This window comes from Lactuca serriola, chromosome 1, assembly GCF_051521515.1.
Source record: "Lactuca serriola cultivar US96UC23 chromosome 1, Lser_US96UC23_V15, whole genome shotgun sequence".
Lineage (NCBI taxonomy): Eukaryota > Viridiplantae > Streptophyta > Magnoliopsida > Asterales > Asteraceae > Lactuca > Lactuca serriola.
Genome location: NC_136408.1, coordinates 47745643 through 47770943, shown reverse-complemented (window position 1 = coordinate 47770943; position 25301 = coordinate 47745643). Strand labels below are relative to the sequence as shown.

At 37.3% G+C, this 25301-nt stretch overlaps 1 protein-coding gene across 2 annotated transcripts in view; it reads left to right on the top strand.

Annotated features, from left to right (window-relative positions):
- LOC145087166 (pectinesterase-like) overlaps nt 1-20907 on the top strand; it is a 36373-nt gene extending 15466 nt beyond the window's left edge. The window contains exons 2-3 of one of the 2 annotated variants that reach the window (XM_079025087.1): nt 19997-20113; nt 20222-20907. In XM_079025087.1, coding sequence (XP_078881213.1) covers nt 19997-20113; nt 20222-20688 — 584 coding nt within the window. In that variant the 3' untranslated portion in view covers nt 20689-20907. Of the gene's footprint in view, nt 1-19996 lie in introns of both variants that reach the window. The other variant, XM_079025079.1, reaches the window with a different exon arrangement.
- Nucleotides 20908-25301: the final 4394 nt, after the last annotated feature.

The window sequence follows — 25301 nt, the reverse complement described above, 5'->3', positions numbered from 1 at the left end:
TGACTACACAGTACTAGCATGCAAGTCTACCAGCTCATACAACATACACATGCATCTCCCCTAGCCCTAACTAGCATGTGATTCAAAGATTCATAATCAAATCATAATAGACAACATATGTGGGTATTCTGGGAAACTTACTTTGAGCTCAGCTGATTGCACGCATCACACACTTTGTTCTTTTCAAGATTCATTTATCTTTTTAAATTCTTTTCAAACTCCTTTTTATAAAATGATTTTATTTTTGAAAATTTTTCATACCAAGTCCTCAGTTTGAGTTCAGATACACCCGGGAGTGTGCCCGAATCCCTCAAACCAGGTTCTAATACCAACTTGTAACGACCCAAAATTCAAGACCAAAAATTTCGTTTTAATTAAGTTATTATATAAAACCATCAATATAAAAACATTCATATTAATATCTCATGTCAAAACCAAAGTGTCAATAGTAGTGCCTATTATCATAAAACCATATCCGAGTGTAAACCCAATGATCTCATGTGCGGAAGACATAGTGTGATGTGCTGCGATCAAGCCGACTCCTTTCCTTTGAGAACGAGTACCTAAAACCAAAACTGTAAACCGTAAGCACGAAGCTTAGTGAGTTCCCCAGAGCATACCCCACACACATTCCACATAACACATATCATATTAGCTATAAAAGTTATCTCTACCACATAACACATATCACTTTAGCTGTACAAGCTATCTCTACCGCATACCACATATCATATTAGCCATGAATACATAAAACCCGTAAGAATGCCATGGGCTACCCCACATGGTCTTTACCTAGGACTAGCATGGGCTACCCCACATGGTCTTACATCCAATGCCATAGGCTCCCCCACATGGTCTTTACTTAGGAATGCCAAGGGCTACCCCACATGGTCTTATATCCAATGTCATGGGCTCTCCCACATGGTCTTTACCTAGGAATGCCATGGGCTACCCCACATGGTCTTATATCCAATGTCATGGGCTCCCCCACATGGTCTTTACCTAGGAATGCCATAGGCTACCCCACATGGTCTTATATCCAATGCCACGGGCTCCCCCTGGGGTCTTTCATGCAAAAACACATAATCACATATTATAACAAATCACATATCATATCAAATCACATAATGACCAACACATATAACATAATCACATAATGGGTCGGCCTTGGTGCTTTAGACCCCTAGCATTGCTGAAGTCCCACAAATAAAACTCTAGTGTTGGTTGACAGTTTCCCGAACTGTCAACATCAAACAATACCCAATTAATAATTGAGTTCCAACTCAAAATCATAAGCCCATGCTTGGGGGTAAAAGACTACTTTACCCCCATCTTAGCTTGATTCAAACTCAAGGCCCTATCCAAAGGCCCAACGGTTAATCTATGAATCAAGGCCCAACATCATATAATCATTAAGGCCCAAACTATGGCCCATCTATGGCCCAATTTTCCAAATTTGGCCCAAACCCTATACATGGGCCTTACCCTAGGCCCATTAAATTATTTTAGCCCATTTGCTTGTTCTTGGATGGCCCATTATTATCCCAATCGTCAAAGCCCAATAGAAAGGCCCAACTTAAGGCCCAGTTGAAATTAGGGTTTTCACATAAAATGATGATTAGGGTTAAGTTTTCCTACTTAACCCATTATGGATTTAATCCATTAAGTCCCACATGGTCTTAGGTTAATTTGCAATGATTATTAATTAATAATTTAAGTTCATTAAATAATTCTGATGCGGTCCCGATAAATCCCAAATTAGGGTTTCATGGCATTAGGGTTTTCTAAATCCTAATTAGGGTTTCCAACCCATCTTAGCCCAATAGGCCCAATAGCTAAATCCCTAGATCCATTAGGGTCCATTAAGCCCATTAGACACATGTATGGGCTTTTTAGGTCAACTAGGGTCTAATAGACCCATTAGGGTTTTCACCAGGCCCATTAGGGTTTCACTGGGCCCATTAGGGCTTCATTGGGCCCATTAGGGTTTTAGTCCCTTGTCCAAACATCCCAAACCAAATCAAACACAACAAGCACACCGCCACCCAACACGGCGGTTGGTGGCGGCAGGAGGCGGCAACCACCACCTCACGGTGGTGGTTTTTGGTTTTTATTTTTGATTATCCAACTTGTAATTTACACTTTACAAAGCTAAGACTCAAAATAAACACACACACTACACTAAAACAAGCACACACATACGGTGGTTCCTGGCCGCAGCCACCACCTCACGATGGTGGCGATAGCTGCTCTCACAAATTCCCATCAAACAACCCCTTCCTTATGAGAGCACACACACAATCGCTAAATATCGCACACAGCCACACCACATGGCAGTAGGTGGTCGCAGAACAGTTGCACACCTGTGGCAGCCACCATGGTCAACTACCATGGTGGTTGTTCTCGGTTTTCAGGCCAAACAAAATGTCCATGAGAACAGCAACATACCAGTACAACCCTCGTGTGGTAGCATACAACAGTCGGAGCAGGTGCGTCCGGGGATGGCGACACGCAGCTTGACGTCGTCATCAACAACTTGGCATCGCCCGTGGGTATTCTTCCGTTCATTCACGACATCACCGACAGTTAGGGTGACGTTGTTGCTTCGGGGCAATGCATCAATTCGAAAGGCAACAGCTGGAGCTCTAGGATGGCGACGAGAGAAAGAGAAGGAGAACAGAGAATGGAGAACGGAGGGGGGGTAACAGTCGCACCCGACAGTCCCGTCGTCGACCTATTCTCGCCGGAAGGAAATAGTTGCGACATTTGGTGGTGGCGGTAACATGGGTTTGCAGCGCCGGAGATGGTGGAGGTGGGTGAAACCGATGGTGCAACGCCGACAATAGAAGAAGGGATTGGCGGCTGCTCTTGTTCAATTAGGTTTAGGGTAAGGTAATATGACAGGAAGAAAGAAGGCGTCGGGTTTAAATCCTGCTTCACCTCAAACCTTTGCCCATTTTACAAGTTTGGTCCCTCCTTTCATCTTTTCTTTAAAAATCAGCCCGAATATTACCATTTAATCCCTACCCTCTAAAACCTTTACAAATTAAGTCCAAATGTAACAAAACAACCCCTCCTCGATAAATCTTTTTTATATTTGATCCTAAATTACTATTTAGCCCTCATAATTTCAAATTCCTTTCAATTTAAGTCCAATAATTTACCAACTAGTCCTTGCCCTCACAATTATTTACAAAATCACCCGAAACTAACACTTTTAACCCCCGACTTCTAAAATTTGACAATTAGCTCTTCGAGATTGTCTTTTTATTTATAATTATTTATTTTAGGGCTGCTATTCGTTCATTAATTTATTTATTTATCTAATAAATAAACGAGGTGTTACATCATCCACAATCGCCTTATCCTTATCCCAGGTATCCATAACATAGGCGACAAATCTTGAACAACCCTGCTGAATATAGTGTCTGGCCCTCGTTGTTGAACACAATAACGACCCACTCTGAGCTCTCTCTGCCTGAACCACAAACTCTCCCCCACTTAGGGGGTCGAATCCAGGATAACTGCTGCTTACAATCGAACACCATCGGATTGGGGCTCAACCAATCCATACCTAGAATAACCTTGTTCCCCCAGAAAGGAATGGGAACTAAATCTATCGAATACTCCTCACTGAACAGCTGAAGAGTACAACCCCAATGAACCCTCGCAACTCGAATAGATCTATCATCTACTATCTCAATATCTAATAGACCATCTAGCTCCCCCGGAGCTCCAGCATAACTCTTGCTAAGCGTAAGCGATACAAAGGATTGGGTAGCCCCCGAATCAAACAACACCAAAGCAGGTATACCGTTCACAAGGAACGATCCTAAAATAAAACTTATAAATATAAGCAGAAAAATCAATATAATAAAGAGATAACGAGAAGATATATACCCATCACCACATCAGGTGCCGCACGGTCCTCCTCGATCGTCAACTGGAAAGCCCTGCTCATCACTGGTGCATCCGCCTTGACCCTGGCGTCCATCAGTGATCCAAAGGGTCACATGAGCAGGTCCTAACACCGGCCCTGCTGCAGCCAAACTCGGACATTAGGCATTCTTGTGGTCCCTCTGATTACAATGAAAGCAAATCAGATTTGATCCTGGGGTGGTAATGGCAGTTGTAAAATCTCTGCTATTATGACCCGTCCGGCCACACTTGAAGCAACACAAACCACCAATCTTGCACGGTCCCTCGTGGGTCTTGCCTCACTTCCCACAGCGGCTTCGGCCCACTGGCTTCTCGGTCTCAAATCTTGATCCTTAGGCCTCTTACCCGATCCCCCTGAAACCTGAGCCTGATCTGGCTTCCTCTTCCTCTCCATCTCAATATCAATCTCCCTTTTCAGGCTCCCGCTATCATGTCCTCCAATGTCTTGCAACTGGATCGACTTACAAATTTCCAAATATCGCTCCTCAATATCTCGTGATACCTCACCTTCTTCATCTCCCCGTTCGTCACATACTGCGGAACCAAAAGTGTCCTCTCCCGAAACATCACGGTGATCTCAGTTACCATCCCAGTTGTCTGGCGGAGATCCTAAAACTCGCGTGCCAACTGCTGCATGTCGATACTGGTGAAAACTCAGCCCTAAACCTAGTCACAAAATCATCCCAAGACATGGAATCAACAGCCTCGTCACCAACTGAGCGCCCAACCTCCTCCCACCAATCTCGTGCCTGTCCTTCAGAAGACAAGATGCAAGTCTGACCTTTGGCCCCTCGGGACAGCTGCTGGTGCGGAAACCTAAGTAACATCATCTAACCACCACATGCTCGCTATCTGGTCCTTCTCCCCGAAGTATTCTGGAGCCCCACACGCCCATAACTCCATGAAGGTCAAAGAACACGCCCCTACCAAGGCCACCATCTCAAAACGAAACGAGCTCAACTGCTTATCCAAAATCTACAGAATGCATCCTTGATCGTACCACAGATCACAGGAGTCTGCTCAAGAATGCAACTTGGAATCTTAGACGAAAGGAACTCCCTTATCTGATCATCCAACTGCCCAGCTCCAGAACCTGAGCCCGAGCCCTCCCCAATACAATAACTGCCAACAAATCTGCCCCGCAGAGTCACCATACTGAAAATAGACCATATAAACCATCAAAAGAAGCATCAAAATATATCGAGGGATCACATACTCTACAAGCTTCTTGGTTTCATAACAGCTCTCCTTGACTCAAGTATGGATCCTCTGCTTCCAGCAGTACAGGCTTATACTAACTTCTACATCTATCCATACTTTACTCAAGGATTGTCTTGAATCCGCCAAGTCACCTTATATCCATATAATTAACCCTCATCAAGACAAGGCTCCCAACACTCGATCTCATACTATGTTTTCCTAGGGAAAACTCCACACCACTCTCCACCATCAGCTTCAAAAGGAACTCCTGCTAACTTCCTATAACTAGATCACGCATAAAATTACATATCACCGAAACCAGAAAATTCTTCGAATGAGAGGTCTCACACTACAACGGTTGGACTCAAACAAGAGTTATGCAATAGAGTTAAAACCTATCCTTCTAAAACTATTTATTTTTGATATGTAACTTAACATATTTGCTTACTAGTTAGTTGAAGCTAGTGAGAACTCCTAAAAAGCACAAAAGCAAGCAGCATTCGAGCATCAAGTAATCAGAACCAAGCATCACATAATCAGGCCACCCTTTCACTGACATATCAGTACTATCATGCAAGTCTACAATCTCATAAAAAGGCATACGAAGGCATCTCTCCTAGCATTCTATCATGCAAATATTGAGCATATCCTTAGCCCTAACTAGCATGCGGTTCACATATTCACATATCAAATCATATCAGATAACATGTATGGATATTTTAGGAAAACTTACTTGAGTTTGGTCGACTATATGCACCACACCCTTTCTTGTCTTAGAAAACCCTTTTCCTAAAAATACATTTCTTTTCGAAAAACTTTACCAAATCCTCAGTTTGAGTTCAGACACAACGAGAGTATGTCTGAATCCCTCAAACCAAGACTCGGATACCAACTTGTAACGTCCCAAAAATAAGACCCAAAAATTTCATTTTTTGATTTTATAAAAACATTAATCCAACATTGTCATACAACCCCAAAAGATAAAAATCTGACAATACATCAAAACATATGAGAGTAATTCTCAAAGTGCGGAAAAAGGTGGTGTGTGCTCTGTAATCATCTCAGGTACTTCCCTTTCGATCCTGATGTACCTGAAACGTAAAATGAAAACCCTAAGCACATAGCTTATTGAGTTCCCCAAAAATACCACATACCAACATAAATAAATACATATTGGGCCCTGCCCGACATCAAGTCCCACCCAGCCTCGGGCCTCGCCCGGCATTGAGCCCTACTCGGTTTACAGATATGTCATTCATTAGGCACCACCCGATACATATACAACATAAAACTTATAATCATACTAACACATGAAATAATAACAAAGATAATAGCATACAATACAATCATTGGACCTCGCCTGGCATCGAGCCCCACACGATATACATACTAACGCATACACATGCAAGAGTCACGTAGACATCTAGCATCCTATTATAATAAAGTATGGGTCGGCATTTGATCCTTCGACCCGCTAAACATAGTGAGGAAACTAACCTCGCACTGTTGAATCTCACAGAAAAATCCCTGGCTGCTAGTCCGCTAAAATCCCCGTGCTATCACAAAATAACACAAGGTGGAGATTGAAGGGTCCACGTTATGGTTTGGGCTAGGATTTTGGATGTATAGGTCATTTGTACTTTGAGTCTTGTAATAGAAGTGTTTTTGGTGTGTTTACGGTCAAGAGTGTGTTTACGGTCGTAAACCTGTTTACTACCAAGTCCAGTTTACGGTCATGTCTTCTCCCCTATATATAGGATCAGTCTGTGTCTGTTAGTTGTTGTTGATGATCCATAGAGTTTACGGTCATCATCAGATTTGTACCAGACATTTTTTAAATAAAAACGTGTGCAAGCTTTGATTCATTCTTCTTCTACTCCATTCTCATCTTATTTTATTGTTAGATTGCTTGATCACTGGTTAAGATCCTGTTTCTAGGACCTTACACAATTAATAATTGGATCCCGACTCACACTAAAAGTCCAACCTAGGGCAAAAGACCTTTTTACCCTTCCCTTAACTTGGCCCAAGGACAAAGCCAAATCCTAATGTCCAAAAAACCCAAATTCCAAAATAATCATCCAAGGCCCAAATATGGCCCAATTTTCCAAATTGGGCCCAAACCCTTCATGGGCCTTCAACCAAAGTTCCAATAAAATATCCTTAGCCCAAAAATAATATTTGGATGGCCCGACATGGACCTAATCATCTAGTGTCCAAACATGGCCCAACACCGTGAGCCTAATCATTTTGAAGTCCAACTCCTAAGTACACATGGCGTACTCAGCTCGTACACTAATCGTACTTGCTTAAGGGCTTATACGCATAGTGTACCTGCTTGTACACCCAGCGTGCTCCACCCTTTTAGCCAACTTTTTCATTCAACTCTTAAAGGGTTAAGATTTCACTCCAACACTTAGATATGACTTCCTTAGATGGTTTATCACGTAAAGTTGGCAACTTTAAGTGCATGCATGGCTTAATGAGGTTCTAGAGCACAAAAGAGCTTAATACATGAATTAACACATGCATGAGACCACAAATTCCATAAAGCTTACATTTTTTAGGTCAAAGGGACCTAAAGGACCCTAGATATACCATCAATCACTTCTGGAGTGAATTAAGAGGAAGCTTTTTACCTCATAAGGAAAGCACAAAATGGACCGAACTAGGTCAAAGGGACCCAACCATGGACTCAAAAAACCACAAAATGGCACCGAACTAGATCTAGAAACATGGATTAGCAAGATGGAAGCTTTTTACCTCATAAGGAAAGCAAATGAAGAACAAATCTTAGATCTTCAAGCTCCAAGAGCAACTCTAAATGGTTCATTCTTCTTCTTCTTCACAAGCACCCAAAAATCACACTTTAAGGCTCAAACTCTCAAGATCTCACTTAGGGTTCGATTTTCCGGACAAGAGGGGATGGAGGTTGTCTAAACATAACCTAGTGAGGCTATTACAAGGTTTAAATTGGGTACAACACCCTAAAATTAGGGTTTCATTAATCGATGCGTATACCATGCGTACTCCACGTACGCCCAACATACTAGCTTAAGGACCAAAATGTAATACTTTTAAAAAGGAAGGATTACATATTAAACTTTACAAAATTTTCAAGTGCTACATTGACCATCCTTTGGGTCAAGCACCTCTCCACATACCAGACTATCTCCCTCTTCATACACGGCCACTAGTAACTTAGTCTCAAATCCCGATACATCTTGGTGGCTCTCGGGTGTATCAAAAAGTGAGACTTATGTCCCTCCTCCAAAACTATCTGTTTGATCACACCAAAAACCGGAACCCATGCCTGATAACACTGGGCCAACGATCCCCAACTATCGGTGAAAAATATGCCGATTTCCCCTTGATATTCTCATGTTTCTAGTTCTCTTTCTTGACTCCTTCTGCCTATGATCCTCTGATCAAATCAAAAAGTGGGGAATCAACGGATATATTTATACACATATCCCCAGCTAAAGATCTAACCGAATTGCGACTCAAAGTATCCGCGACCACGTTGGCTTTACACGGATGGTAAAGAATCTTGCAGTCATAATCCTTGAACACATCAAGCAACCTGTGTTGCCTCATGTTCACTTTCGGCCGGTCCATAAGATATTTCAAACTCTTGAGGGCCAACACTACTGCCCCAAACTCCAGATCATGAGTAGGATAATATGTCTCATGCGGCTTCAGCTGTCGAGAACTATAAGCAAGCACTCGCCCCCTCTGTATAAGAACCGCCCCAAACCAGTGATAGATGCATCACAAAATACAATTAAATCCTTAACACCATCCGTAAGGATCAATACTGCGGCCTCGCATAATCTTTATCGCAGTGTCTCAACGCCATCTGCTGCTCAGGGGCCTATCGGAAATCCACGCCCTTCCTCGTCAGACGAGTGAGGGGTACAATAATCTTGGAGAAATCCTTGATAAATCTCCAATAATATACTACTAAACCCAGGAAAATATTAATCTCCAAGGGAGACTTTGGAACCTCTCACTGCATCACAACCTTAATCTTGGCCACATCGACCAGAAGCCATTTTTGGTTAACGATATGCCCTAGGAACTGGACCTCTTGTAACCAAAAATTACACTTCGAGAACTTGGCATACAACTGTTCTCGCCTCAACACTCCTAAAAGTTCTCGAAGGTGCTCCTCACACTGCTCTCTGGTCTTAGAATACACCAAGATATCATTAATAAAAACAATAACTGATCGATCGAGCATTCGCATGCATACCCGATTCATCAAATCCATAAACACTTCATGCACATTGATGAGCCCAAATGAAATCACCACGAACTCATAATGTCCATAACGAGTCTGAAATGAAGTCTTCTCCATGTCCTCCTATTTAACCCTTACCTGATGATACCCAAACTTTAGATCAATCTTGGAGAACCAAGATGCACCCTACAACTGATCAAAGATGTCGTCAATCTGCGGAAGGGGATAACGTTCTTCACCGTCAACTTGTTCAACTCCCGATAATAAATGCACATCCAGTGTGAACCATCCTTCTTCTTGACGAACAATATCAGCGCTCCACACGGTGAACTGCTCGGTCTGATGAACTGTTTCCTAATAGCTCTTGAAGATGAGAGGACAACTCTTGCATCTCGGGTGTAGCTAAAAGGTACGATGCCTTGGCAATTGGAGCCGCACCTGGCACCAGGTCAATCCTGAACTCAACCTGCCTCTCGGGAGGCACACAGGGCAACTCCTCCGGAAACACATCAGCAAACTCCCTAACAACCGGCACATCTAAAACTGAGACATGCTTCCCTACCTTAGTATCAACCACATAGGTAAGATAACCCATACACCCATTCTGAATATACTACCGAGACCTAGTTGCCAAACAAAACTCTGATCCAACCCTGCTACCCTCTCTATATATGACCAATTCTCCCCCACTTGGGGTTCGAACCACTACTCGCTGCCCCTCGTAATCTATCATAGAACCAAACCTGATTAGCCAATCCATCCCTACTATCACGCATACATCCCCCATGGGGATAGGAATCAAATCAATCGAATAAGGCACCCCGAAAATCTCCAGAATACAACCCTGATATACTCTAGATGCAGAAATTCCATGTTTTTTTGGCAATAGAAACCCGCAACACACACTCTAACTTGCTATGGGGCATATCAAAATCCCTACTAAAATATCGAGATACAAAGGACCGAATCGCGCCCGAGTCGAATAACAAAAGAGCAAGCAATAAATTCACTAAGAAGGTACCTATCAGAAACATAAACATAAGCATACCATAAAATAATCAACAATATGATAAAAAGAAACATACCAGTAACGAAGTCTGGCGCCGCCCTAGCCTCTTCTGTCGTGAGTTGAAAAGCACGACCTCGAGCCCTCAGGGGCTCCGCCCTACCCTGTCGCCCATCAGTGATCCTCAAAGTAGCTAGAGCAGGAGCCTACGTTGGTCCCACCGTGAGCAAAGGAAAGTTGGCCTTAATATGGCCAACCTGCTTACAGTGATAACAGATCCTAGTGGTCGGTGCGGGGACATGCTCGCGGCAGTCCTTGTCTTAATTCCCATCCTTGCTATATTTGTGGCACACAGAAGTAGATTGAAAAGAACCCTTATGAACCTTTCCTCACTTGCCACAAGTGTAGCCCATCTGACTCCCAGATCTCACATGAACAACCTTAAACCGCCTCACCGCAGGCTAGGACGTCACCAGTGCCTGCCTCCACTCCCTCGTCTGGAGCTCCAACTTAATCTCCCGCCACCTAGCGGCATCCTATAACTCCACAAGTGTACCATAACGATGAGTAGACACACACTGGTGGATGTCCATCTTGAGCATGCTTAAGTACGGGGTCATATGAGCTTGATTAGAAGCAGCAAAATCAAGGCAAAACGATTCTCTCTCAGTAAACATATTGGTGATCTCAGTCACTAACTCTGTCCCCTCCCTCAGGTCCAAATACTCCTGGGCTAATCTCCCTCTTTCTCTCTCTCTCACTCACTCACACACACACACACGTCCAAAGGGGCGTATCTCGAGCGGAACATATCAAAAACTGCTCCCATGATACAACAACTCTCTGATCTAGAGTGTATGAACTAGTAACCAGTCTCCACTAATCCTTCGCTCCAGACTGAAGAAGGTTTAAAGTGCACTTGACCTTCTGGTCAACTGGGTAAGAGCAAGTAAAGAAACATTTGTCGAGATCGGACAGCCACCTCATGGCAATGATCGGATCCTAGACTCCATCAAACACCGAGGGCTTCGTATTGGTGAAGTCTTTGTACTGGAAGGCTCTTCCCCTGCCAATCCCTATAGTAGTGACAGTCGCGGTAGCTGCAGCAGCGGCAGCCTTAGAAAGTGCAGCGTATCGATCATCAAAGAAATCCATCATGGCGGTCTTGATAGACCTAAAAAACTCCGGTATCTACCCCCAGACAACAAAAACAACCTCAACATGAATCATCTCCCTAACCTGGTCCTCAGTCAGTCATGGGCTATCCTTGCCACTAGCTCCGACTCCTGATCCAGATGCCCTCGTGAACACCATACTGAAATAAACCACAAACTATCATATAAAGCGCAATTCATATCATAGGATCTATTCCAAATAATGAAACCCTAGGGATTGGGACTTCCCTACTACAGGTACGATTCTTGTGCTTCCAATAGTTTAGGCCCATACAACCTTCTGCACTTATTCGTATATGTCTCAGGTGATCATCATAACAACCCTAACAACACACACTAACATACACATACATCCTATTCTCACTTCCTAGAGAAGGGATAAACATTCCTCAACTGGTCGGCTAATCCCACATAACTAATCCATGAAACTTTCACTAACCCTGCAGTACTCGTGTATGCTAATCATACATAACATTGGATCCTATAGACAATCGAATACATGATTCTACACTAAGCCCTTCATCAAAACGAACTAGAAATAAGGCTAAACCAAACTTTCTCATGCTATAGAGTCTTAGTTATGTACAAATACAATGCATACACTAAGAAACTATAGTAATGATGTCAATTTCATACAAGAAAGAAACATTAGGCTATTAGGCATCAATTATCAGGCAATTCTATCATGCAATTCCTAAAGATCCCTAGCCTATCACTAGCATGTTGTTCTAACATAACACAATATCAAATAATAGTGTGGGTAACTTAGGGTATACTTTATTGCTCCGGTTGATCGTATACATCGCATTCTTCCTTGGTTACTTTTAAAAACGTTTGCAGTTCCCTAGTTTGAGTCTGGAATCACACAAATGTTCATCCAATTCTTTCAAACCAAAGCTCTGATACCAACTTGTAACACTCTAACAATCACAATAAATTTAAAATTTTTAAAACCAACCATGAATCGATATTGTTTACAAAAAGAGTCATTATTTCAAAAGCATTATTGCAAATCAGAATTTTCCCAAGACCCGAAGACAAAAAAATTGGAAGATGTGTACGATCACGCATTTACCTTCCCACGATCCTCGGCAGTACCTGAAACCACAAACCAAAAAGTAAGGCTAAGATTAGTGAGTTCCCCCAAAGTACCAGCACACCACAACAATCAAGCATACATTATGAATAGCCAGCATGAATGGACCGCCTTATTGGGCCTACAACCTATCGGGACCGCTCTACAAGCCTTCGGCATGATTGGACTGCCTCCTAGGGCTTACAACCTATCCGGTTGTCCCTGAGTGTCTTGGCCTACAGCACAAAGCGGGACTGCATTAAACCAACCCAACATGTTCACATATGCAACAAACAAACATAAACACAGAGTCAACAAATACATATAATCATACGGATCTACTGAACAACTACAACTATCATATCAATATCCTGACTAGGATAAATAATCTAGTGGGCCGACCTTGGTGCCTTCGACCCACGGGTACAATGAGGAAAACTCACCTCACAGTTTGATGAATAGTTGAACAATACACTGCTCCAAATACCGGTTCTACAGGTCACATATTCAACATATAGAGACCAAGGCTTAACTATAGCTCAAAATACCCAAAATACCCTTAAGTCAAAGTTGGTCAACCATGGTCAAAGTCAACGGGTCAAGGAGTCAACTTGATCTACTCAACTGAGTATGCGGGGCATACTCAGCTCCTACGGTGGGGGTAATCCTGCCTTGATTGGAGTCGAGAGTTTGACCACGTAGGCGCGACGTACGCAGGGGTATGTACGACATACGCTCAAAATCTTCTTTTCTCAATAAGAGCTTAATGCATTAAGCTCTCACGTCCAAATTTCAAATCCAACGCTAAAATACTGCTAAGAGTCATAAAGTTTCTAAATTTATGACTTTACATGTCCATTAAGTGCTTAATACACAAAATCCCAACTTCTTAACACCTTAACACCATTTAGAGCATGTATGAAGAAAAACTAGGCATCAAGACTACATTCTTATGACTCAAGACCCCTCATTAGGTCTGAAAGGACGACTTATTCGACTAAGACCATGCCATGCTCAAGAATCATCCTATTTGGGACCAAAAATACCCTAGATGAAGAAATTGCTAGATCTACAAGATAAGATGATCAAGTTATGAGCTTTTTACCTCCTGGAGGTTGCTAGCAAAGAGATAATCTTAATTCTCAAATCCAAGTTGCTTCCAAGCTCCAAGTTCTTCTCACCACCTTCTTCTTCTTCAAGAATACCACAAAACACATAGATAAACTCAAGATGCACTCTTCTCGCTTAGGGTTGGCTAGAGGGCCATTTTCTCAGATGGAGGTTGATGAAGGAATGAGAAATGAGAGGATAATGATGCTTATATACAGACCAAACCCTAAAAATTAGGGTTTAAGGATTTACCACGTATGCCTTGCGTACACGGTGTACTCCCAACATCCTAGGGTCCGCCCCAGTACGTCTAGCGTACACAACGCACACTTAGCTTACTAATCTATTGGCCAAAATTACCAAAATGCCACTATGTGCCATTATTGCAATCTTTCTCAATCCCGATGATCAAAATGCAATATCCTTTCATACATAGGGTTAAAATTGAAAATACCTCTTCGTCGGGATGACAAAGAGCTTCTTTATCCTTGATGTGTCTATATCGAACAATAAAATATTGGAATTTGTTAGCAAGATTTATCATTGTTTCCACATTATCGGTGGTATTTCTATTGCAATTTAATTGGTACATCAAGATAATGTTCATAATCGATTATCATGTTATTTAAAAGAACACATGTAATCATTTATGTTTTTTTATATTTTATATATATATATATATATATATATATATATATATATATATATATATATATATATATATATATATATATGTGTGTGTGTGTGTTTTTTATATAAATAATGTATTGCATTTTGAAATATTAAAACTAACAACATGGGTAAATATATTAAACAAAAACTATAATTATATAAGAAATAAACAAAAATATGTAATTTCAAACTTCAGCCACTAATAGGAACTGTCCCCTAATATGAATTATTGTAACTTTAACAATAAATATAGTGTTGATAAACACCAACCTTATATATAGTATAGTGACAAATTTAGTGTTAAGTTGGAGCATTATAGCATAAATTTTGGTATAAAATATTATTTAATATAAGTTTTAGTGTTGGGTCGGAGATACCTACCACCAAATAACCCACAAAAAAGCTCTAATAACCATCTCAAACTTGGCCACTTGATAGGAGAAATGTTGGGATTTACATTTGCTATTGAAAATTTAAAATAATATACGACGGTTAAAAAAAATGCTTATTATTTGAGTAAATTACACAAATGGTCCCTATGGTTTAGGGTAGTTTGCGTGTTTAGTCCCTAACTTATTTTTTAACTCGAAAGGTCCCTATTGTTTGTTTTTGTTACGTGTTTGGTCACCGTCTTACCTAAAAAGACTATTTTGTCATTGATTTTTTAAGAAAAAACATCATAAATGGTCCCTGTGGTTTTCTCAAAATATGAAGTTTAGTCCCCGTGGTTTAAAAACGTCATAGATTGTCTCTGTGTTTTCAAAACTTTTGACGATTGGTCCTTATTGCTAACACCGTTAACTTTTGTCCATTAACTGAAGGGCATTTTCATCATTTCACTGCCATAGGGACCATTTATGATGTTTTTTCGTCTTTTTTAAAAAAGAAAAAATTAAATATACTTAAATATAAAAGGTCTCTCTCTCTCTCTCTCTCTCTTCTTTTCCCCTTCGTTCATTCATTTCTTCCTTTTGTACAACATCACCTCTTCTCATCTATATCTCTAAAGATACCATAAATCCTTCATCCAATCGTCGGAAAACATGTACATTCACCCAAATAGAAACTAGAAACCTAATTACGATACATAGTGACGCTTCCAATTGGATTTTTTGGGATTTAATTTGAGGCTCCCATTTAGGGTATTTGATGGTGTCCTGGTGGAGAAGAAGGTTGACCGATCTCCTCCATCAATTTCATCAGGAACCACTTACGATTTCTAGGGCTATTCGAATTCATCCGGTTTGGATCTGCCTTCGATTTCATTATGGACAAGTACTAATTTGATTCTTGGATGAACACATCTTCAAAGATATACAATGATGTCGGGAGGTAGGAAGTGAAACAAATGAAGAGTTTGGTGGTTGAATTATGGTACTTATAACTCCACTTCCTCCAATCTCGGTTTTCCAGTCACAACCAGCACATTCTGGTTCTTCTTCCTCAATATTAACTCGATGGAAATCATTTGTGAGCTTTATTCTCAATGGTAACTTAAGAATCAGAATCCTAAATTCGAATCAAAAACTAAAATCATGTTTTTTTTTTGTTTCCGTAAATCAATTTGAGTTAGTGTGTGTGTTCTCATTTTTAGAAATCGATTTGTGTGTGGGTGTTCATCCTACCATAAATTGATTTGTATGTGGGTGTTTATTTCTCACTGTTCATTCAGTTATCTTTATATGTTAGGGTCTTGTGATTCTGGTGCTCCGGTGACTCCATATATGAGTTTGGACTCTACATCGGAGGTTGAAATCATTATTTTCCTCACATGTTCAGGCTAAAGATGAAGAAGGGACGGGGAAGGGAAAGAAAGATAAACATAAGGTGCTTTTCTTCTTAGGTCTTTCGCTTCCTTTTCCATTTTTTCATTATTCTTCTACCGGTGGTACATGTTCTGGTGATCTCCATACAATTTGTTTCAGAATTTGGTATAAATTTGATGTGTTTCAAATTTAATTGTGTTTATGTATGTGTAGTTAAGCTGCAGGTCAAATAAGGAAAAAAAGATGGTACAGGGGAAGTCGGGTGTTACTTTTTCTTGCCTGGAGAGAGAGAGAGCTTTTATATATTTAATTATATTTATTTATTTATTTTTAAAATATGAGAAAACATCCTAAATGGTCCATGTGGTAGTGAAATGACGAAAATGTTCTTCAGTTAACAGACAAAAGTTAGCAGTGTTAGCAATAAGGACCAATCGTCAAAAGTTTTGAAAACATAGGGACCATCTATGACGTTTTTAAACCACGGGGACTAAACTTCAGATTTTGAGAAACCACATGGACCATTTATGATGCTTTTTCACTTTTTAATTTATATAAATAAACACAGCCTCAACCCTATCCCTTACCTTATCTTACATATCTCACCATTTTTTCGTATTTAAATAATAGTTTTTTTAGGTAACACACGGATCAAACGCATAACACAAACAAACAGTAGGGCCCAAGCATGTAACAAAAACAAATAGTACAGACCTTCCGAATTTAAAAAAAAAAAAAAAAAGTTAGGGAACAAGCGTGCAGATTACCCCAAACCATAGGGACCATTCGTGTAATTTACTCTTATTATTTTAATTTTCAATAGTAACCATAAATATATGATAATTCTTTCGATTTTTTAAATAATTAATGAATTACGCTTATATATAATCACATAATTCGGGATATTTGGTTTGGGTATGGATCCAAACCACACCGAAAATTTTAGTTTTCTCCAGAATAAAATAATAAATATATAATAAAACATTTTTTTTCTAGAGTTACATCTTTTGGTATTGGTTTTTGTTTTTTGTTTTCTCTAATTATTATTATTATTATTATTATTATTATTATTATTTATATACAGACACTTCGGCCCACTTATTTCATAATCAAATAAGGTATGTTGAATTTTAAGCATGATAATTTACAACCCATTAAGAGCATCTCCAATCTATTCTTAATTTCCATTATTTTCTCTATTTCTTCTTACATTCCTCTCCAAAACTACCTCATTTATTCCTTTAGTAGGTGTGAGGTCCATGTATTACACAGATTTATAAAAAAAATTTAATATAAAATTATAAGCATTACATATTTTTTAAAGTAATAATTTTACATAAATACAAAGAATATAATAAATAAAGTAAGTAATAAAGGTTGTAGAGCATTTATTATGAAAATTAATAGAATGATTTACTTTACATATATAAATCTCATTAAAATTTGAATTTTAAATTTAAGAAAAATGATAAATTTAAGAAAATGACAAGTAGAAAAGAAATAATTTAAAAACTCTTAGAAAATAACATGTGTCAAATTCAATGAGAACATGACATTTGGCAAAATTGATTTTCATTTATTATGTTAGATTTTGGGGGAAATGAATAGTTAACACTATATTTGGTGTTATACTATTCATTTCACCTAAATGAGGATAAACTTTGAGTTGTCGATTTTAGTATCTCTTTTTATATATTTATACATTTCTGGTTTTTTTATCTGCTAATTATAATTTAAAAGTAATATTTAATATTTATAATATTGTGTTATATATTAAATTATAATAATTGATTATAAATATAAAGTTTGTTTTTATTTATCAAATTCATATTAAAATTTAAATAAATATTGAAATTTTAGAACACGATAACTTATTTTACAAAAGCTTATAATTAAGTGTTATAAATATAATCTTATTTATTTAATATTATTGTAATGAAAAAAATATAGATTATATATTTGTTAAAATCAAATTAATATAAGGATGCGTTTGACAATTATATAAATTAAAAGAATTGAATATATTTTTTGGAGGTAAAACTAGGGTAAAAAATAGAGTATGATAGGAGTTGAAAAACTATTTACCCCACTTTTTATTTGAACTTTAAAAGAAAAAATGAAAATAAGTTGGAGATGATTTAAAGAGATATATTTCAGTAAAAGAAGTATGTTTGTACTTTAAGAGAAAAGTTTTTTTTTTTTAAATTAATGATGTTTTTTGAAAACATTTTTATTCATGATGTATTATTATTATTATTTTTGAAAACATTTTTATTCATGATTTATTATTTTTTTTTACAATTATTTAAAATGTTAATTGACTTTTTCGGTAAATAAAGCAACGATTTACAAAAAAAAAAAAAATGAAAATCTAGTAATTTCTTAAAAAAAGATCAATACCTAAATATATAAAATCTACACATATATAGAGGTTTATATACGATGTGTTACAAAGTTTAAATAAACAAAACATTATGATTAAATAAAAAAATTGTTGCAAATGATCTTTATGCATCCAAGTTTTTCCTCTTGTGTGGTTTTCTCCTTAAGATGGTGGGTTCGAGTCTTGCTCGGACCAAAGTGGTGAAATTAGGTGTGTGGAGAAAGGCGGCGATTCTGGTCAGGCCAGCTTATGACCGGACCCGTGTCTAACATTCATGTTTACTCTCATTTAAGTATAAACTCTGCCATTTCCAAAAAAAAAATTGTTAACCATATAATATAATCATTAAATAAAACATTGCTAATAATTACTGATAATTGCAATATATTGAATTTAATTTCATGAGATGGCATTATGTTAGAATTATAATTGATCATTATAATAATAATAAATGTTCAATAACAAAATATTAATTAAAACATTAATTATATATATATATATATATATATATATATATATATATATATATATCTTTGATTAATTTTAATATTTTATTAATAATTTATTGTCCTCCATTAATCCCCGACAAATATTTACAACCTTTATATGTATATATATTATTCAATTTAATACTTTGTTTTAGCATTTTTCCTAAATCATAAACTAGGACTACTAAAAAAAAACGTATTTCAAATAAATATGAAAGATTTTTAAGTATAACTTTTAAAAAAAATGGCAAACGAATAAAATGGAAACCTACTCGCAATATTTAAACGAACACCCCGAATTCGAGCTTATATATATATATATATATATATATATATATATATATATATATATATATAATAGTTTGTTTTAATATTTTTCCTAAATCACAAACTAGGACTAAAAAAAAAAAAAAAAAAAAAAAACAAATTTCAAATAAATATGAAAGATTACTATGTCTGACTTGTTTTTTATTTTTTGGAAAAGGCTAATGAATTATGTGAAAGCATACTTGCAAGAGGTAGTTTAAGATAATCGAACTTCCAACCTCACGCCCTACATGCGTATAAAATGTGATGCTTCAACCATCTAGGCTGGACATCATTTGCTATGTATAACTTGTTAATGTTGATATCTTATAATCTGATAAGAGTTTATTTTTATAAAAACAATAAACATAAATATAATTACATCGTCTTTCTTATTTGATTTAATCTGTGCATTTGATTCTACCATAGAGTACACCATGCTCTATCAAAGCACGGGTTGATGGTAGGAGTTTTGTTATTTTTAGCATAGTCATGCATGGTTTTTATATAGCTGTTGTATGGTGGAGTACTGATATGTAGCATATATATATATATATATATATATATATATATATATATATATATATATATATATATATATATATATATATATATATATATTGACGTCGACAGCGGCTATGGGTGAAGGATTCTTAGCTCGTGATATAACATTTGAGAATACAGCCGGAGCCTCAGGTCATCAAGCTGTGGCACTACGTGTTGGATCCGATTTATCTGCGTTTTATAGATGTAATATGATCGCATTCCAAGATACCCTTTATGTCACCTCCGGACGTCAGTTTTTCGTCAAGTGCACGATCGTCGGAACTGTTGATTTTATTTTTGGTAATGCTGCAGTTGTATTCCAATTATGCGACATCCTTGCCCGTCGTCCTAATCCCCACCAAGGAAACATGGTCACTGCTCAAGGCCGAACCGATCCTCAACAAAACACTGGCATCGTTATCCAGGGTTGCAAAATAGCTGCAACTACTGACCTAGAACCGGTTAAAGCCAATTTTAAAACGTATCTGGGAAGGCCATGGAAGAACTATTCAAGAACAGTGATCATGCAATCGTTCATTAGCGACGTGATAGATCCTGCAGGATGGTCCCCATGGGAAGGAGATTTCGCACTCAATACTTTGTATTATCGAGAGTACCGTAACTGGGGGCCTGGGGCTGATACGTCAAAGAGGGTAAAGTGGAAAGGTTGGGGTGTGATGTGGACTGCGTTTGATGCGATGCCTTTCTCTGTTGCAGTCTTTATCGATGGTTGGTATTGGTTGCCATTCACTGGCTTCCCTTTCTGGCTTCTCTTTTAATAGTAATGATAACTATTTCTTGATTAACAACACCTTTGAATTGGGTTGTGATACTTTCCTTAGTTTTTTTTCGTAAATCAAATAAAACGTTTGATAGGCTGAGGAACGTATAATTTGTAACACAATTGGTATACCATCAAAGTGTATAATACATTTAATTAGAAATTTATTGGGGTTTGAAACAATGTACCTAATAATATGTTGATGAGTGTAATGTTTTCTTCGATAACTTCTATTATTCATCTCAAATGTAGAAAGCTTGTTGTTTTTTCTGCGTTCCTTTCTAGTATGTAGTGTTTTTTTTACCAACATAATGCACTAAAAACGTATTTTATAATAATATAAAAAAACAACGTAACTTTATAACAATATAAACATAAAAATTAATTGGGACTGAAATATGTAATGTCCAATATTGAGACAATCTTTGTGTAGATAAATTTTTTTAAAACATAAATCATTTAGAAACAGAGAAACAGAGGAGGGCTCAAATGCTAGTTACATTAGAGCATTACATTACAGAGCAATATAAGTGTGACTCGAGAGGAAAACCAATTACACAAATCTTTTTGAAACTTAAAGCAAATTTATCTTACTCACAAAAGTCTTTCTTGTAAACACCATTTACAATTGATAAGTGAAGAAGGCGATTTAGATATGTTGTAGTGATAAAGTGTCAAGACCAGGAGGATTTTCATTTTCTTTACTCAATTAATTTTGCTAAACTTTTGGAGAGGATGTCCTTCTTGATTGGTCACTACGAGAGATCCTTGATCATTAGGTAGTGTTAGAACTATTCTTTTACCACTTTGGTGCCTAAACTAATTGATTAGTTATCTATTTCTTATTATAGAGCCATTAACCACAAGTTTATACGATCATCTTGAAAGTTTATGTAGAAAGAACAAAAATAGTAATTGATGAGATTTTTAGTTCGGCCCAAATGATCTTTCATTAATGGTCGCAACATCGATTACAAACCTTTGCTTATCAATGAGATTATCTCACGGGTTAAGATAGATACTACAAAGGCTTTAATTATAAATAATGAATTCAAAAATTGCTTGATTCGCTAAGTTTGACCTTCTAGTGCAAAAAACATGGAACAGATGGTATTTAGGTGGAAATGGAGAACTTGGTATCTTCGTTATCTCTTGTCATCTTTCTAATCTATTATTATCAATGGGACACCATCTAAGGATTTTAATTGAGAAGGGTCACATCAAGAATATTACAGATTATATTTTCCCATAAATTTGGCATTATGCCTCTCACATATATTAAATAGCTCAAAATATAAATAAGTACATTGGGCTAACTACAATACCTCAAAATACAAATAGGCTACAAATGTACATTGGGCTAACTACAAAATTGGGTTGCCTAACCAAGCCAACTAATAAAGATACAAACAATATAAAATATTACATACATATACGTCTAACATCCCCCTCAGTCCGAACGGGAGATCTAGAACGGATGTTCAGGCTGGATCTAAAATCATGAAACAGAGTAAACAAAAGCTCATTGGTGAATATATCAGCATACTGCAACAAAGATGCCAAGATGGGACATGAACTCAAATTTTCCCCAATGTAACTTTATCACACATAAAGTGTATGTCAATCTCAATGTGTTTTGTGTGTTGGTACTAAATTGGATTGCTTGACAATTACATTGCACTAATGTTATCACAGTAAACCAGAGTATGTGACAACCGTCAACTTTGGGTCACACAAAGTCAGCAAGTCAACTCGACTTGTACTAGTACGTTAGGGTTTACACTATGTTTCCTAATCTACAACTGACTATCATAATACAAAGTATCACTCGGAATTTGCAAATTGTTAAATATAAACCCTAGATAGGGTGAGTAACGTAACAACACGATAAAATATCAACTACGTATCCTTCAGGGATAAATAACACTCATACCACGACATAGTGGAGTTCAAATCCTAACACTACGGGGGACAACCATAACAAAGACTACAAACACAATCTTTCTCAATCTCTCTCTCTCTTTCTCTCCTAAATCTCTCTCAAATCTCTCCCAAATCTCTCTCAGTATCACACTTCCAAACTTTTCCATAAACACCCATACCATCCCAACCTTTCAATGTGTTGAAAACCAATCGAAATGGGAGGAGAAAATGGGAAACAACAAGCTCACTATGAACCCTCTCACTCTCATAGTGAACCTTGTGACCCTCTCATGGCCCTCTCGCAGTGACCCTCTCGCAGTAACCCTCTCGCATCGGACAATCTTGCAGCGAAAACCTTCGTATCCGAATGTCGCAACCCATACTTTCGCATCTCTGACTCTCGCAGCCTGCACCTTTGCAGCTTGCAAAGGTTTCGCACCCAAACCCTCTGAAACACCTTCTAACTTCGTATTTTTGACAGTTTCACACTTTTCGTCATTTTTAAGAGTTTTTTACGTCGGATTTCCATCAAACTCATATTTTTCACATCTTAGACCTCCTAAACTAATATTTTAATGCTCTTATTTAAGCTTTATTAAATATAAAACACACATTTGCATAAAATAATATCTAAAGGTCATAAAAATATTACATTATTTTATACTTAAAGTAATGGCATAAGTGGATCAAGCGGACCCCCCATCAAACCCAAGTCACCTTTATGTCACTTCTCTAATCTCCATTGGTCAATTCATCATCCCTTTACACATCCCAACAACCCATCCAATTGCTTATTTCTCCCTTTAAAAAGAATGATTAGGAGATGAAAATCTCACTTCACCATTTCCTCCAAAATTTCACTTTCTCTCCACACAAGAACTCCCACCCTCTCCCTCCAGCAACGTTTTTGCAAGATCATTATTGGGTTCCTTTTTGGTAAGTATTTCCTCCAACTTCTAAGATTTTTACATACTTCCATAAAAATCGTAAACCATTTACACATATATTCACATATTAATGTCCATAGGATCATCAAAATCTCCAAGCATTTTCAAGTGATCTTGACTTCAAACTCTTCATCAACCTTCCACTCTTCAAGAAAACCCATAAGATGAGTTCATACCCCTACATTTTTTAGTTTTTTTCCAAGATTTTAGGGCCCACGGGGGGGGGGGGGGGGATACAAGTCATGTCACTAAAAAAATCTAAACTTAAAAATCAGTTTTTCCAGAAAAGTTGAGGTATGTTCACAGACTGTTTACCCATCTTAAACTTAATATTTTTGAAAACTATACAATATGAAAATAGTTCAGGTCTATAACTTTTTGAGGACTACTCGCACGCGTTCATACGATTTTTCTACGATTTATGGTGATTTTTACGAAACTGCCTGTCATTTCAGAACAGTTTCAGACCAATTTGTGAAAACAAACATTTTCACTCTGGTTAGGAACCACTTAAGGTCAGGATAAAAATTATGGACAAATTAGACTCATTTTCTAAGGTCTGAGAGTTTAAAAATCCAGTTTTTGACTTACGTTGATTTTTCTACAATTTTTCTAAAAACGTGAACAAAAAAGTTAAAAACTAGAAAAATGACCATTTCGTACAAATGATTCACGTATTTATGTTTGATGTAAAAATAATTATTGGATGTGAATATCTAAGTATATTAACCCCTATGTAAGTATAAATACATACATATGGGTGCGAATACTGAATACTATAATAAACTATTCTAGTATGGTTTATGAAACATCAACACTTTGTAACATGTTGAACAAAGTGTATAATATTAAGGAAATGTATATTGATTATTTTCATGCTATTTTATTTCCATGAAAAGGTGATAATCATATATATATAAAGGTTTTTCGTCACTACAAAACATTTATGATAAGCAATAATCGGTATAGTTTATGGGTCTTTTACACTATGAAATTTACCTACGAAAGGTTATTATTCCACTTACAAAAGGGTTTTCATTACACTACACATAAACTCGTTGAATCAAACTTTGTGAGCCAAAATCTTCACGTACAAATTAGTGTACCTACAAAAGTCATGTATTATAATCGGAGTCTCCAGTAAGAGAGCGTGATAATTGTGTATAGATCTATATGAGACTGACAATCCCACACCTAAGTTGCTTGCAAAAGCTAGACCGGCAGGTCTGGGGTGACAAAAGTCATAACATTCTGAAGCCTGAAGAACGTCGTAACAGGCCATCTATGTCGATAGCACGTTTATAATAACTCACATAGGAAAACAACGATACGTATAGTTTACGAGAATGCATTTACTAAAACGGTTTTATATTTTTTAAAACTACAGATACTATTATAAGTATGGAAAATACTTGTACATTTCGGTCTTTGGGCTTTAAGAATACAACTCATTTCAAAAAGGAAAATATTGGATTTTTTGAACGAACATTATCTTTTTATAAAGAAAGGCTTTCAACTCTACATACAAACACTTATGAACTCACCAACTTAATTGTTTACGCTCTTTCAAGACTACTTGTATTCTCAGGTAATCACTAAAACAGGTAACTGCCAGCTTTTGAGGATAGGACGCTAAGACGTCAGACAAATCATTTTTTATCATCATTTTGTAATTGATTTTGAACCATGTAACTCATGAAATAATGTAACCTTTTCAATTATATTTATGATGGTTGTGTTT